We start from the raw sequence: 17,591 nt of genomic DNA on the forward strand, positions 1-17,591 counted from the left end.
CATCGATATAGTTACATCACACAACTCCACACTACATGCTACAATTCAGAGCCTTGTAGTGGCAGAGTACTACAAATACGTAGACAAGAAGAATAAAGATATGGATTATTAACAACATTTGCTTTATTTAAAAAACTTTTATCAGTTTTCACATAAAAATTTGGAGGCATTGCTTTTCAGCACACTGTTGTATATTTAAGCAGGCTTTTTCATTGTATCTGTCTGTGATTCAGTGCCTCCTCTCATTTCCAAATTGTTATTCCATCCTTGACTTTCCAGGTGAAATACCTATCATATTTTACCACGTGAAATACCTAAAACTTTTACCCCATTTATTTTTGTAAATGGTTCAATGTATTGAAACAAGGTTATCGGTTAATTATAGAAGGCAGTGACTTTGTTGCTGGATAATACTCTCATTTCTTGCATGAACCAAGATAGAAAAAAAGTATGACTTTGAAATGAAGTGAGGTACTTTCTTTCAATGGCATTCAAAAATTTTTGAAAAGATGGGTACAGTGGCATAAATTTATTAATGATAACATTGGCAAAAGTATCTGAGAAGTTTGCTAAAACTGAAAGGTAAAGCAGCCAGAATTTACCATTGTGGTGTAAAACCCATCAAGTGGATCTCTCATATCAGGCCCTGCTATTACATGCAGCAAAGAAGATAGGCCTATGCTACTGAGATAAAATGTAAATTCCCTTGGCCCAGCTTTATACAACACAGATAAAGAATCATCTACAGATGTTGTAAATGGAACTGAATGCTAACATCTAGTGTATGAGGGAGGGGGGGGGGGGGGGGGGGCTTAGGGAAACTACTGTTTATATGTACATGTTCAAGACTACAGTTTTCATAGGAGGAAGTAAACAGTTTAAATTCCTGATACAATGGCAGAGCCTGGCATAAGAGCACCATTTGGTCATGTTCACACTGCAATAGCCAATTCCAGCAGCCTTGCCTCTCACTTATAGCATATTTCTTGGATGCTTTTGCTAAAAGTTTCAATACTAACATAAGAAGCTTTGTATCACTGTGTTCAGGGTTTCAAGAGCTTTAAAATGCCTTTTAAAAAAAGTTCATTGTTGCATCCAAAAAACAATACTTGTGTAATCTCTGTACAACAAAATTACATGTTCCTCTGCCTACTATCATTTGCTGCAAACCTTGTTTTAATATTTTTATCTATGAAACAAAAGGGCTGCAGGTTGTATGTGATTGACCCTTTTTACCAGTTATTTCCTACAATGCTATGTGATTGACCCTTTTTACCAGTTATTTCATACAATGCAGAAATCTATTTCATCAAGGAAAGGAAGAACATAAGGTGAGAGAAAGTGACATGAAGTTTTCAAAATGGCAGGTAGGTGTCACAAAATTGGAAAAGATGCTAGATGAAAGCATTAGGCATACAATACACGAGAAGCCCCTACAAGAAAAGACTGAGAAAAATTTATTAAAATGGGATGAAATAGATGAGAAGAAGAGGCCAAGAAAGATGCATAAGATAAGTATGGACATCAAGAGACCACGGAGGAAGCAAAAGTGCAAGTCGCTAAGGAGCATAGTAGGAAGTGTAATACTGGGCTAGAGTAGTGGCAGATAGGTAGTGGGAAGTTCAGAGAAGGTGAAGAGGCTTGTGTTCCAAACAGACACTACAAGTGGAAGGAAACTGTACAAGACGATACTGTTAACATCATGCCACTTGATATACAAAAAGCTTTTGACATTCTATCTCCACTTTCAGTCGAGGACTGACTTTTTATAATTTCTGATAGAGCTGATTCCGCTATAATGGAAATAGAGAGGCCTGTGAAAGAGTCCCCTACATTCACTTTCTCATGTATTTAGGAGACTGTTTCATTCCCAAAATTTTCCTCATACACAGATTCTTGTAAATTACTTTATCTGTTACTTACTTTTCTGTAAACCTACTGGCTGACAATTGCACAATACTTTTTACAAAATAGACATAACGTTTTCCTTATATTAATCCATCCATGACATCTTGAGGAAGAAACTGTGCACATTCGTTGTCCATAACTGACAGCTTGGACAGATCAATCTTTATTCTATTATTCATTGTTTGCACCTTCCTTGACCCAAGGTTTTTAACATGTGAACTGTTTCCTATATTTTTAATAGCTTTCCCCTCTCTTACCTTTATGGACCTACACTGGAAACAGAAGCCAGAGTTCTGTATGCTCTCACTTTTATAAATCTTTGGTTTCAATTTTCCTCTCTAAATATAAACGCTACTTAGATATACACTTTTTTACTCTATTTTGACGTATGTTTGATTTTATTTACGAATGAATTTTGGAAGTGATTCAATTTTTCACACTACTCTTGAGACTCTATCTGATAATTAAGCCAACAGAATATGAAAGGGACTCTTACTTTCAGCTTCAAAATATGTTGTTACACTATTTTGAACTTCACATTGATTGACTTCCAAGGATTTTATGAGATGTTGAACAAAAACTGTTTGATCCCTTCAAAACAGCAATTTACTTTAATACACTTTCAGATTTTTAATCCTCTGTGTTGTTTTCTTTGCTATATGCAATAAAAGCAAGCTTAAGAAATGTAAGTAGCTCTTCATAAAACTAACATGGTTCTGCATAGAATTAATTTTATATATTTGTTCTAGTTAGCATTATAATAAAAATTGCCCAAAAAACCTACATAAATATTAATTAATCCATGTGTAAAGTTTGTCTAACTGTATCTGACGTTGTGACAGTAAAAGGCAGCAGTTTACAAACATTGTAGGTTTGAAAACTAAATCTCTTTGATGTTATATGAAACTACAACAACTAATATTTTTGTATGCATGTTACAAGCTAGGAATAAACCCAATTAAACCCAATTTTTTAAAAGACAGAACTCCCATGCACAAAAAATCATATTCCCCGAACTATTGGTCGTACAATGATATAATTTTGCAGGTTGTGGATGGAGTTAGTAGTAAAGAAGCAACAAATTAAAACATCATGTCCAATGCTGAAATTTTACTGCATGAACACCGAAAATATAAGAAGCAATAAGCCTCATTCCTTTCATTTTTTGTAGGGAGTGTCAGTGAAGAAAGTTTGCAAAAGGCTTCAAATTACATATTAAGTTTTTGGAAGTTCTCAAGTGCTCTCATTCTCAAGTAGTGGATGATACAGACTACGTACTTCATGCGCCACGAGTTATACTGCCTCAAGGAATACAGTAACTAACTTTAATACTTGACTTAATGTGTTATGATAGCATTTTAAATTTAAATTTCTGTCAGTAATTTTATTAAATATTGAAAATAAAACTTTTGTTGCCGAAGGGAGCTGTAACGTATGCAACCTGCAACTGGGGTCATCCACCTGACTGCACAAAGGAAAGCAAAATCCAGGATGAAATGGTTCATGAGTAACTTCCATTTTTTAAGTAAATAATCAAATATGCAACTTGCCAAAAGTAATTCTAGCACATTTTTCCTCTTTCTTTCCTTCACAGGTGCTTTATTCCCATTTGCTTGTCTACAAACTGATCTTCGACCTCCCTCTCTCACTTTTTTTTTCTTCATCCCAGCCCATAACACTCCCCCATCCCCATCCCCGTCCCTCTCATTCTTTCTATTTTTCACTTCTTCACACAAAACAGAAGAGGCTTTCTAAATGCAGCAAACCCAACACTACAAAAAGTAAGTATGCAGTTAAGAGTTCACCCTTGGACAACTAACAGCAGAAGACTATGAGTTACTGTGAACTTCTGCTAATAATCCCTGAAATCTCTTTGTAACACTTGTTAAATCTATTACTAATTTACAAACACATCTAAAGGGAACTTGCAGTGGGTTGACGAAACTACAAAACAAATTTCACAAATTTCTTTTAAAATCATGCTACAAAGCAAATCTCCAGAATTCTACAAATCTTAGGATCCTACCTTTCAGAAGTGTATCTTCAGATATTACAAGTTCTAAAAAATTCTGAAAGACTTCAGATTACATTAACAAACTACAGAAAAAAGCAGTATTACAGTGCCAATCTATGTATGAAATGGCACAGACTTTGGTTTTATGGAAGGCAGGGCTGTGTGCAAAATTAATGGAAACTAGTGCAGAATATAGTTTATTGTGCAAAAGAAGAAAATCAATAACTGTGAAACAACACACCTAAGCAAAGTAAACAAATTTTAGGAAACAAAGGATAACAAAAAAGCCAATATTCAGAACTGCAGTTTATGAAATGGAAGTTCCACCTACAGTAGATATAGAAAATGTATCTGAAAATCAGATAAGTAAAAGAAAGAGTACAAAAGCTTAGATAATTGTTGTGAACTGATGCTCATGAGATAGGACATACTTGGGCATCTAAGTAGGTGGAGAGCACGAGAGGCTTGCGGTCCCCTCCTGGGGGTCCCACAAAGCGACCACGGCCGTTTCTCAGCGTGAACTGGTGGCTGCCCCGTGAACCTCGCCTCAGGTTGAATGGAGAGCCCGGAAGACTCAGGCTGGCCTGTAATGTGGCTATCACAAGCATTCCACATCTCCTATCCAATATCAGTATTATAATTTATAGGCAAGGCCATAGTTTTTGAGCAGAAAATGTTTTATTTGAATTTATTTAAATGAAATAGCAGCTGAATGTTATAAACTAATTTAGCAGCAAATGAAATTAAAATGCTTCTAAAGTTTCATATGACTTTGGATGAAATGCTCAGGAGGCGCACTCTGCAATTTTCAGAAAATGTGAAAAGCAAGTATGATGTAAAAAGCAAATTCTACATGACATAAGAAGTCTTTCATTTTCAATGAAATGATGTGGTTTATTTGGCTGATTCTGTATCCCCCTGAAAATTATGCAAATAATGTTCAAAGTAAATTCACCGAGGATTCACGAAAGTGACTCACATACTGGGAAACAGTTATACCAATAATTTATGTTAACAAACAAAACTTTAATTCTCAGAATCTTACAGCAATCTGCCATCACAAGAATACTGTAATAATTTCAAACACGTACTGAAGAAGCAGCCACAAACATTAACAAAAATATTACAGCTCTTGCAAACTCTATCCTACATATTATGTTAGTTAATCTAACTCGGCTCACATTTTACTGCTATATATTTAATAAGATCTTTTGCAAAATGAAAAAAACCTTGCTCTACAACTGGTTCAACAATTAAATACCTAGAGCAAAGTTAGATACAGAAAAATGTAACACACATGAGCATTAGTACCAAAACAAGTAAGTAAATACAATCAATTATTGTTTTAAGCTGTCATTCTACAAACTAAAAATAAAATGAGACAATTTTTGCTCCTAACAGCACTAGATCAAAACTTTGCACTTACCATTTTGATTGTGGTTAGGACTAAAAACACTTTTAGAACAGTAACTAGATTCTGCTTCTTTGAATAATGCAATGGAGAGACAATACAAAAAGAGAAAACAATTTGGTGAATTTCAGTTGAAAAGATCAAAGTGAGCTCTAAGAGAGACATATCTTTCTGTTAGTTTCTTGGCAAAAAATAAGTGTCTCTACAGCAAAATGATCTTTGTAGGCTGACCTCTCCACTGCCTTACCACCATACTGTGTATACTTGCTCTTTTGTTGCCCTCCTTCTTACATTAAAACACATGGTTCTAAGAGCTCAAAGTTGAGTGGTTGTTCCTAAAATGTCTGTTGAACATCTCAAGATCTCTGTGTAGCTAGTGAGCTCAAATTTTTTTCTTTGGCAATCGCAGTATTTCAGACATTCATATTCATTATAAACAAACAAAAGTTCTTATTCATGTACTCTAGTAATGACACATCTATGTTTAATATGAAATACAGGTCATTTACAACTAATATGAGCACAAATGAAAAATCTGAAAGCTGGATTTTATTATATTTCTCTCCCACTCCCTCACTCTTTCTCTGACCCTCCTCTCAATCGCATCCTCTACCATCCTTCTCACAAAACAAAGACATGCATTCATACCATTATCTACTCTCGGGCTACACAACATGCATGAGTATCTGTAGGAACACACACACACACACACACACACACACACACACACACACACACACACACAGAGTCAAAACATAAAGACAATAACTGTATTAGTTGTAGTAGTACGTCTTTAATTTGTTAAAAGAATAATTTCACTGTAAAGAAACCCGGATGTCAGGTGCTACAATGTAATTCAAGATCTTATACCTTCAACAAAATTTGAAGCATTTCACAGACATTATGATGAAATCAACTAAGATATATAATAATTTCTACAAAAAGGATAGGAAGTAGGGACAGAATGATGAAAATTGTTAGTTCAATATTAAAATTCCAACTATGCTGCTGCATCCTTCTTGGAAGGAATTTTTTCCACTACATTGCATCACATCATTAACAGCTCCACCGTCCTGAAAGGCTGATGTTTGTTTTGCTTTGACATGTGGTCATTAATCATATTCTACCTTTCGATCTGTTAAAATAGAGCTTTTAATTGTTGTAGATGGCGTTTCATTTTGGACTACACTTTTCAATATAACTGGTAAAGACCTGACTACTACAGATGTACAGCTAATTTTTCTGAGAACAAAGAGAAAAATGGTGAATTGGATGCTCATCGAGCTGTTACTCAGAGGAAAATGGGAATAACAGAACTTGGATTAAGAATTGCAGAGATGGAAACAGACTCCATAAATGGGAAAGTGGGTGAATCAGAATTAAAGAAACAAATATAAAACTAAGACTAAAGATATTAAAAAGGTAATCAATGATGAAAAGTCAATAATAGTCTAATACCATACCCAAAATAATATATAAGAAAAAGCAATTCTACACATAAGCAAAAGAGAGAACATATAACAAATTAAAAAAAGATAAGTAATACTACAGCAAATAGTGAAGAAAACAGAGAGGAAGTTGTATGGATGAGGTAAAATAAGAAACTCTCATGGACTTCATAAAGACAATCCACAACAAAAATAACAGGCATTTTATTACAGCATTGCTTGTCTCACCCAATAAATTTTCTGTTCTAATCCAAAGATGCTTTCTGTGTTCTTCAAAATCTAAAGAACTTCATTGAAAAACATTTACCCTTAAATTAATTTCTGGGTCTATGAAACCCATCACATTCTTATAACTATCTTGCACCAATCTTCCTATATGGTTCCCCATAAACTGTCAAAACACTTTTTAGAAGGAGATCCAGTCATGGTTCATCACTACCAATCAATAGCCTGCATGCAGTTAACTGCTGATATTGAAAGAACTTCTTTCACATTTCCACTCTGTTAGACAATTCTGCACTGTAAAGCTCATAACTGTGGTCATAAAAGGAAGAGTATTGTTGTGCGTATCTACTGTGTTTGGATTTATTGAGGCCATGGCTGTTGCAGTTTTCACAGTGTAATATAAGCAGTTGAAACAGTGCCAGACAATGTGCCCAAAATATTCATTGTGGATTTCAAATGTACATTACAAAAGAGCTTATCTGCTGATGACTAAACTAGCAGTACAGGGAATCAGTAACTTAAAACAAATGAATGACTACTCCAAAACAAATGCACTAACTATCAAAATTTTTTGTCATTTCCATTTTCACACTGATAGGTTCTGTATATAACATAGTACAATTCACTGCCCATCAAGGGCTTGATTTCCCAAATAAATGTTTTAGAAGAAAAGTAAGTTATTTATTTACTTTTTTGCATGTAGCCACCAAGCTGATAACTTTAAATTAAAGAGCCAGTCTAAGGGTACTCTATAGTTCACTGGACTTTGGTAACATACTTAAACAGTTGGTACTCCACACAGTTTCAGTATTGAACATGAAACTTATGTCAACAAGAGTGGTGTTCTAGTCCTACTTACACCAGTTTTGTTAGAAGCTCTTTTTGTAGAATGCATTTTAACTATCAACTGTCTTTATTTGTCCCATTAGCCATCAACCAGTTGTCGTTATTAACCTTCATCAAGGATGGTCTGTCTCTTTGAGATAAGATATGACTGTCAATTTCCAAGGCAAATTATGTCAGGTGTTTGTACAATTTCACTGAATAATTTTTATACCGTTTACCTTCAAAGGAATATGGAATGTTTTTAACTAATCTGTTGTATCCTACATCCTGGATGATGGTTAATAACCAAAACCAGTAGATAAATAATGGGACAAATAAACACATGGTGGTTAAAGTGCATTTTATAACATACTTTACAGCTGTTGAACCTCACCTTATAAAAAGCTGTTACAAGACTTGCATAGTTCAATTATTCATATTATGGTTTCTAGTCTTTAATTTTTTTTATTTATTCTTAACAATATTACTTATTTCTTTCTGAAAGAATGTTCTTTCACATAGCTGCAGAACATTCTAGACATTTAGTTTAGCATTCCTACAATGACGTCAGATAAGGATTAGGTGACAGCACTCACATATCTTATAGCTGCTGTATAAATGTCATTGCTCAACAAAGCCTACAGCTAAATTTACATGGTGATCCATAGATGTGGAACACCCTTCTAAAAGAAAACCAGGTTGTTAAACAGAGATTTAAGGACAAGAAGTAAGGGATGGAAAAGGGGGAAAACCTGTGAGGGTACGTTACCAACATATTGGTCATTTTGGAAGCTGCCATATTGGATGCAACTTGTAGTTTTCAAACGAAAATGAAGTCATGTGCCAACACACTGGAAGGTGTGATGGACTCTACGAACACATGAACCAGAATGTGAGCACAAACATCAACAATCCACTCTGATCTTCACCCCAAGTTCAATTGCTTTCACTTGTCCTCACAGACAGAAATTTAATGGATTTAAATCTAAAGAACATGGTGGATATCTGGACCTCCACAACCCACCAATGTTTGCAAAAACTGGATATTCAAGTATGCATGAACAGCTAAACTGTGATCAAGTGGGACACCACTGTCCTGAAAGTAAGTTGAAAATGTCCTGTCTTCAGACTGCAGTATATCTTCATCCAACAACTGTTGACATCTGTCTGCTTTTATTGTATCCTGAATGAAGAATGGTCCACAATGTCAGAACCCCACATTCCACACTAAAATATCACTTTTATTTTTACCTTTGGCAGATTCATCCAGTGAGGGTTGACATCTAACGAGTATCTGTAACTCTATTCATTTAGCTCTCTATTCCCACAGACAGAAATCTAATGGATTTAAATCCAGGGAACTTGGTGGATATCTGGACCTCCATGACCTGCCATGGCAGAAATGATAATTTTCATCCATCTTCCACATTAGTTATTCTGGAAAGCACTTGATGATTTGGATCGTGCTGTAAGGCTGACATTTGCAAGTGGCAAAAATTCTTATTACTGATGTACAAATCACCCCAGTTTCCTAATTTCTTACAGAACAGTTGATGTTGCTTCATCCATAGCTGTTTTGGATCATCAAAATTTCAATTTGTATGTCACGGAGCCAGTTTCATATTATTTTATGAGAAATTTCGCCATAACACTATGGCTAATGAGTGGTGTCAGGGAAGCATAGGTTGAAACCCTCGGCAATGGACTTCTCTTCTTATATCAGAACAATTTCAGTGTTTTCAGCTTGTGTTAATGCCATCAGCTTTCACAAGGGCTATAAGAAAGAAACATCACTCATAACATAACAATAAATAAATCTATGCAAAAGTGAAAGGTATCATTGTTTCTCTCGTATTATTCCTTACGTGTCTGATACATCACATGACCCCCTTGCATTTGAAAATTACAAGTTACATCCAAGATGGTGGCTTCCAAAATGGCCACCACACTGGAAATGTAACTTCACAGGTTGCCCCCCCCCCCCCATCTCATATTACTTGATTGTAAATATTGTAAATATCTGTTTATCTCTCTGTTTTTGTTTTGGAAGGATAGCTCACACCTGTGGACCACCCCGTATAATCTCACCCAACACGTAATTATAAACTGTGCATTGTAAGGTACACAATGTACTGACATCTTTTTTTCCCGTAATTATTGTATTTGTGAATGGTGTTTGGCAAAAATATCAACCAGTCCATAGCTAATTTTAAATCTATGGTCACTCAATGATGTATATTCTATGATTCCTCTTGAAAGATAATTCTTACAAATGTGAAGATCAATCCTTTTCGCAGTGTTGTGCACTTGTGAAATTTTCACTCAGTGCAGTTAATTAGTTTTAATATGCATGCTTTGGGTCAGCTCATGAGAAACAAATAAACTGATGGGTAAAAGGTTCTAATAGAAGTGTATTAAAAAAATTAAAAACATTATAAAAAAAAAGTTTCTTTCAGTTTCTTGTATGAGAGTTAGAACCATAACAGTATTATACCTTCTCTAACTGTGTTAATAAAAATAAGCCTTCTATCATAATAAATGAACATCATACAGGTGGACTGATGCTAATCAGTTTCTATGTATGCTACACACTACAATACCAAAGATTACTACAAAAATGTCTTGTCACCCAGTAATCTGCAGTCTTTGCACAAGATAAACTGATGTCATGTTAGTGTAATTCAGCAAGACTGTCAATCCGATCAGCTATTACCTAACATCTTACTGGGCCTAGCTCACTGGCCAACACAGTCTTTAGTTTCATGTAATGTAACCTTTATTTGTATATAACATTTGTTTAAATTATTCATGTGTCTTCATAATCATTATTCGTTTGACATAAAAAAAAAAAAAACAGAAGGACACACTTACCTTACACAGATGTTGCAAGTGCTGAGTGCACCACACTGACAAGAGCTCAGAATTGACCTTTTTTTCCCTAATAATCTCATATTTTGACAAAGAACTAAGTAAGTAAAATATTACATTTACCTTCCGGTTTGCTCAATGTATTCTATCACCATTTATGACCAACAATAAGTTGGCTAATGACGCACTCACTGTGTTTTACATTCATTCAGTCCCTGTTTGTCGCACTGACATTTTAACCTTGCTTATCTTTTACCATTTGTGACCCACAGTAAGTTGCCTAATGACACACTGCATCCCTTTTACATTCATTCAATCCCAGTTTGTCCCACTTACATTTTTATCTTTCTCATCCTTTACCACCTTATTTCATGTGGTACATCCTTCACAACTTTATTACTCCTATTTCTATTGTTTCACCAGTGTTTTTCTGCTTCATACATAATTTTCCTTCACTGTTCTTTGACATGCTTCATGAAAGTCAGAAGTTTATAATCTACAGATATATAAAACAGAGATGTCACTTGTAAGTTCCTTTACTGACTTATTTTTAGATAAAAATGAAACAGAAGTGCTCTGATATATTGTGAAGAAGAATTTCAATATGCAATTTTTATCTTCTGTACAGTTCATTGCCGGCTGCAGTGGTCTAGTGGTTCTAGGCGCTCAGTTCGGAACCGCACGACTGCTACGGTCACAGGTTCGAATCCTGCCTCGGGCATGGATGTGTGTGATGTCCTTAGGTTAGTTAGGTTTAAGTAGTTCTAAGTTCTAGGGGACTGATGACCACAGATGTTAAGTCCCATAGTGCTCAGAGCCATTTGAACCATTTTTTGTACAGTTCATTACTATGATAAAATGTACAATGGTCTATTTCATTCTGAAATTATATTTTAATAACTGAGATTTATTTAATACCAGTCTCATTATCTCCTTTACTGTGGGTGCATCTTTCTTATAGCCCTTTTTTGGGGGGGAGTAGAGAGGGTTAGAATTTAGCAGCTCATTAGTATCATGGAATTACACCCCTAGCACACACTATCACAAATGGAAAAGATGTGAAAGGAAATTGACCAAGGCCTACCCGAAGGAATGTTCATTCTAGTATTCATTAATACAATAATATGAGATGGTTCAGACTATCCTCGAGGATAACTTAATAGGAATCCTTTAAGGAAACTAGAGAAGATTGAAATTATCACAATGTGATCCAATAAAAAAACAAGGAGTCTATCTGTGATCATAAAACGATTCTACACTTAAATTCCAATAATTCCGCATGTCAGTTTATTTTACTTTCAAATGAAAATCTGCTACTTTCAAAGGCAGTAGCATGAGCGTAGAATTAAAATGTTATGATGGATGCTATGGGAAGAAAGGTATTCTTCAAAAGCCGTATAAACAAGATAGAAATATTTTTTTTAGCTTCATTGTCCAAGATGGCTACATGTCTTGGCACTGTAGTCATGAAAATATGTATGTAGTTTTTTTTTAATCAGTCCTGAAGAAGGATGCTGTTAAAAAGCTTAGCATTGGCCTCTACCTTGTTTATTAGCCTGTAGATCACAACACATCTACTGTATAGTGTCCAATTATCTTCACTCTTCCAATATTTGGAATCCACCCAGGACTTTTTCATAGAATGCACAGATTTATAAGTGAAAAACTTATGAATGATGCTGGTGTGTAATTTGTGAAGTCAGAGTACAATGGGCAGAATTTTATGGTCAGTATCTGAAGTTGTGGTTGAATGGTTTTTAATTGTAATGTCAGATATAATGCCATATCTGTTGGTGATATGTTATCCAGAAATGACATATTTAACTATTTGGCTATATGTCATGCATTACCAATGTTCATCAATACTTTTAGGACACATCCAAACTGTATGGTGTTCATAGCATACATCCTGTTCACAAGAAATGTTGCCAAAACCTGACATCTTTGCAGCATGTATACAATTATAAGCACAATATAGAAAGCTACTTTGCTGAATGAGCATCTGCAATTACATTTAGGAGCAACATCATTTTACTTTTGTATATCTTTATCTTGGAATGTCTTCACAAGGTAGTTAAATACTTACTTCATACTGGAAATGATCCTGATACTATATATGAATGTGTGCTATGTAGATTTATCATAGATCACAAGAAGGAAGATGCTTGGAATTGTTTTTTTTAAAATACTGAATAAGTGGACCAACAATTAATGCTACACATACTCAGAATCTGAAAAAAATTCCATTCTACTATTTTTATTCACATGTACAGATTTCCTTTGGTCAATAGCAACGTGTTTATCAGATGTGGCCCAGCCAAGTTCGATCTCATAAATGAGTCAATAAACCCAAGCCTTGTGTATTGTATGTACCTTGAAGTAGAAACTGAAGGAGTTCCCTACGGCTGATGAGAGTGGAGTGCCCGAAAGGTCATTATATAAGATTCCTGGTTTTACAGTAAATACACTCCTGGAAATTGAAATAAGAACACCGTGAATTCATTGTCCCAGGAAGGGGAAACTTTATTGACACATTCCTGGGGTCAGATACATCACATGATCACACTGACAGACCCACAGGCACATAGACACAGGCAACAGAGCATGCACAATGTCGGCACTAGTACAGTGTATATCCACCTTTCGCAGCAATGCAGGCTGCTATTCTCCCATGGAGACGATCGTAGAGATGCTGGATGTAGTCCTGTGGAACGGCTTGCCATGCCGTTTCCACCTGGCGCCTCAGTTGGATCAGCGTTCGTGCTGGACGTGCAGACCGCGTGAGACGACGCTTCATCCAGTCCCAAACATGCTCAATGGGGGACAGATCCGGAGATCTTGCTGGCCAGGGTAGTTGACTTACACCTTCTAGAGCATGTTGGGTGGCACGGGATACATGCAGACGTGCATTGTCCTGTTGGAACAGCAAGTTCCCTTGCCGGTCTAGGAATGGTAGAACGATGGGTTCGATGACGGTTTGGATGTACCGTGCACTATTCAGTGTCCCCTCGACGATCACCAGTGGTGTACGGCCAGTGTAGGAGATCGCTCCCCACACCATGATGCCGGGTGTTGGCCCTGTGTGCCTCGGTCGTATGCAGTCCTGATTGTGGCGCTCACCTGCACGGCGCCAAACACGCATACGACCATCACTGGCACCAAGGCAGAAGCGACTCTCATCGCTGAAGACGACACGTCTCCATTCGTCCCTCCATTCAAGCCTGTCGCGACACCACTGGAGGCGGGCTGCACGATGTTGGGGCGTGAGCGGAAGACGGCCTAACGGTGTGCGGGACCGTAGCCCAGCTTCATGGAGATGGTTGCGAATGGTCCTCGCTGATACCCCAGGAGCAACAGTGTCCCTAATTTGCTGGGAAGTGGCGGTGCGGTCCCCTACGGCACTGCGTAGGATCCTACGGTCTTGACGTGCATCCGTGCGTCGCTGCGGTCCGGTCCCAGGTCGACGGGCACGTGCATCTTCCGCCGACCACTGGCGACAACATCGATGTACTGTGGAGACCTCACGCCCCACGTGTTGAGCAATTTGGCGGTACGTCCACCCGGCCTCCCGCATGCCCACTATACGCCCTCGCTCAAAGTCCGTCAACTGCACATACGGTTCACGTCCAAGCTGTCGCGGCATGCTACCAGTGTTAAAGACTGCGATGGAGCTCCGTATGCCACGGCAAACTGGCTGACACTGACGGCGGCGGTGCTCAAATGCTGCGCAGCTAGCGCCATTCGACGGCCAACACTGCGGTTCCTGGTGTGTCCACTGTGCCGTGCGTGTGATCATTGCTTGTACAGCCCTCTTGCAGTGTCCGGAGCAAGTATGGTGGGTCTGACACAGCGGTGTCAATGTGTTCTTTTTTCCATTTCCAGGAGTGTACGTTGCCTTCTAGGTACATTCATAAAACGTAATGTTGGTAGATGCTTAATGGCAAACAGGAATATTACACACATTTTCCAGTGTTATTTTAGTAGACAATGACACCATGTCAAGGTTTATAAGTTCTTCAGGCAATAAAAAAGGATCCTTAATTATATCTACAAACATCTAAGAATTTGGTATGTCCTGTTCAGAGTGTCTATCCAACTTCCAGTGTCAATATTTTGTTGTTGTTGTTGTTGTGGTCTTCAGTCCTGAGACTGGTTTGATGCAGCTCTCCATGCTACTCTATCCTGTGCAAGATTTTTCATCTCCCAGTACTTACTGCAACCTACATCCTTCTGATGACAGTTATGCTTTTACCAGTACAAAATTTCCTTAATTAAGTGCAAATATAATTCTTTGGAAAATTTCTTATCTGAAAAGTGCAGCAAATTTCAGTGGACACAGCAATCGTTCTATCAAGAGAAGAGTGCCGCACTGATATTTGTCATAGAGGCTGGTTATTGCCTATGTGAAGAATGAAAGCTGCTATGTAACGGTCATCACAGCCTCACATTTCCAGTCAAATGTAAGCAATACAGTGCAGACCAGCAATTGGACATTTCAAAGGAAGTGAATCTCACCATGTAGGTAATATCTCCCACTATGTATCGTCTCATTTACAGTAGTTACATTACTTAAAATCTTGCTGTAATATTATAGTTTACCACCACAAAAACAGCTGATATTTTCCCAGCACAAAACATGTTTTCTCATTTACACTAGGTACACACTATACCTTTATTATAAGGAAATATTTTGTAGTCATATTAGTCTGCCTCTAGCTTAAACAATACATAATTCTCTTCAAAGAAATTTACAAAGTTAAAAATTACATTTTTTATATAAAAACAAAGATGAGGTGACTTACCGAACGAAAGCGCTGGCAGGTCGATAGACACACAAACAAACACAAACATACACACAAAATTCAAGCTTTCACAACAAACTGTTGCCTCATCAGGAAAGAGGGAAGGAGAGGGGAAGACGAAAGGAAGTGGGTTTTAAGGGAGAGGGTAAGGAGTCATTCCAATCCTGGGAGCGGAAAGACTTACCTTAGGGGGAAAAAAGGACAGGTATACACTCGCACACACGCACATATCCATCCACACATACAGACACAAGCAGACATATTTAAAGACAAAGAGTTTGGGCAGAGATGTCAGTCGAGGCAGAAGTGTAGAGGCAAAGAAGTTGTTGAAAGACAGGTGAGGTATGAGTGGCGGCAACTTGAAATTAGCGGAAATTGAGGCCTGGCGGATGACGAGAAGAGCGGATATACTGAAGGGCAAGTTCCCATCTCCGGAGTTCGGATAGGTTGGTGTTGGTGGGAAGTATCCAGATAACCCGGACGGTGTAACACTGTGCCAAGATGTGCTGGCTGTGCCCCAAGGCATGTTTAGCCACAGGGTGATCCTCATTACCAACAAACACTGTCTGCCTGTGTCCATTCATGCGAATGGACAGTTTGTTGCTGGTCATTCCTACATAGAATGCATCACAGTGTAGGCAGGTCAGTTGGTAAATCACGTGGGTGCTTTCACACGTGGCTCTGCCTTTGATCGTGTACACCTTCCGGGTTACAGGACTGGAGTAGGTGGTGGTGGGAGGGTGCATGGGACAGGTTTTGCATCGGGGGCAGTTACAAGGATAGGAGCCAGAAGGTAGGGAAGGTGGTTTGGGGATTTCATAGGGATGAACTAACAGGTTACGAAGGTTAGGTGGACGGCGGAAAGACACTCTTGGCGGAGTGGGGAGGATTTGTGTGTCTATCGACCTGCCAGCGCTTTCGTTCGGTAAGTCACCTCATCTTTGTTTTTATATATAATTTTTCCCACGTGGAATGTTTCCCTCTCTTATATTGATATCATTAATTTGAATCCAAAAATTACATTTTTGATACACAGGTTTGTCACTCTCAATGATTAGGAAATCTACATTGTTTCCTTTATCTGATTATGAGTTTCACAAAGACATCAATACTGCACCACAAAAATAAATGAGAAGCAGCTTGTAATTAGAAACTGTTAACTAGGAAATGCCACCAGCTGGACTATAGTAATAAATCTGTTGTAGCTCATCAAAATATGATTCCAAAATCCTCAGCCAGCACTAGCATCAATGTACTAGAAGTTATTTTTAGAATGAACAGATTCCCACTGTCCAGGAAATGAAATGAATAAATGAGATGACTGATGGCTTAACAACAAAAGACTGAATGCTTTAAAGATATTTCAAGCATGATAAATCATAACTTGGGATATTACAAAAGAAAACAGAAAATACTTTTATGCCCTCTTAATAATCTGTGAATAACAGAAATCTGTTTTATCTCCATTTACTTCCAGGATCCACTTCACTTCCTCTAATCAATTCTTTTACATTTCTTTATATAATCTCCACTTGCATTACAACAATTCATACCTTCTTTCAAGAAAATCAGGATATCATGTTAACATTTTTTATCAGTTTTTGAGATTGAGATCTAAAGATTCGGTGTCGTTGATGTGCTGGTTCTACCTGAGAACATATTTTGTTCTGCATACTTCCGAAATGTCCATTGCTTTTCTTTTTTACTCGGTTTTTAGCTGCTTGTAAATTAACAGCGTATTCCTAATCGTGTTCCTCAGTTTAACTCTCCAGCTGTGGGCAATGTGCACATGAGCATTTAGCTCTTTCCGTATGATTTCTCAGGGCATACTTTCATGGCATTGTGCATACTTTCCAGGCTTTTTGTACACTGCAACTGGCTATTGACCCATCAAACATTTTTCTGTTTCACTGGAAGATTGGAAGTCAAGTACATACATTCTCGACCTAGAAATTGCCTTAGTCATTTTCACGAGTTTGTGTATGGAACCTTGCTTCAACATATATCACACTCAGAAAAATTATAAAGACATTTCTCCTGTCCTTATAAGGTTGAATAAGATTTTTGCTGTAACGTACCAGCAATATTTG

The 17,591-nt window shown here is 37.4% G+C and overlaps 1 protein-coding gene across 1 annotated transcript in view; it reads right to left on the bottom strand.

Moving 5' to 3' along the window:
- The window catches only part of LOC126412041 (sodium channel protein para), a 903,820-nt gene that overhangs the window by 530,150 nt on the left and 356,079 nt on the right, over positions 1 to 17,591 (bottom strand). Inside the window, exon 12 of the mRNA XM_050081417.1 lies at positions 4,354 to 4,506. Coding sequence (XP_049937374.1) covers positions 4,354 to 4,506 — 153 coding nt within the window. The remainder of the gene's footprint in view (positions 1 to 4,353; positions 4,507 to 17,591) is intronic.

Source organism: Schistocerca serialis, chromosome 7 (assembly GCF_023864345.2).
Source record: "Schistocerca serialis cubense isolate TAMUIC-IGC-003099 chromosome 7, iqSchSeri2.2, whole genome shotgun sequence".
In the NCBI taxonomy this organism is placed as follows: Eukaryota; Metazoa; Arthropoda; class Insecta; order Orthoptera; family Acrididae; genus Schistocerca; species Schistocerca serialis.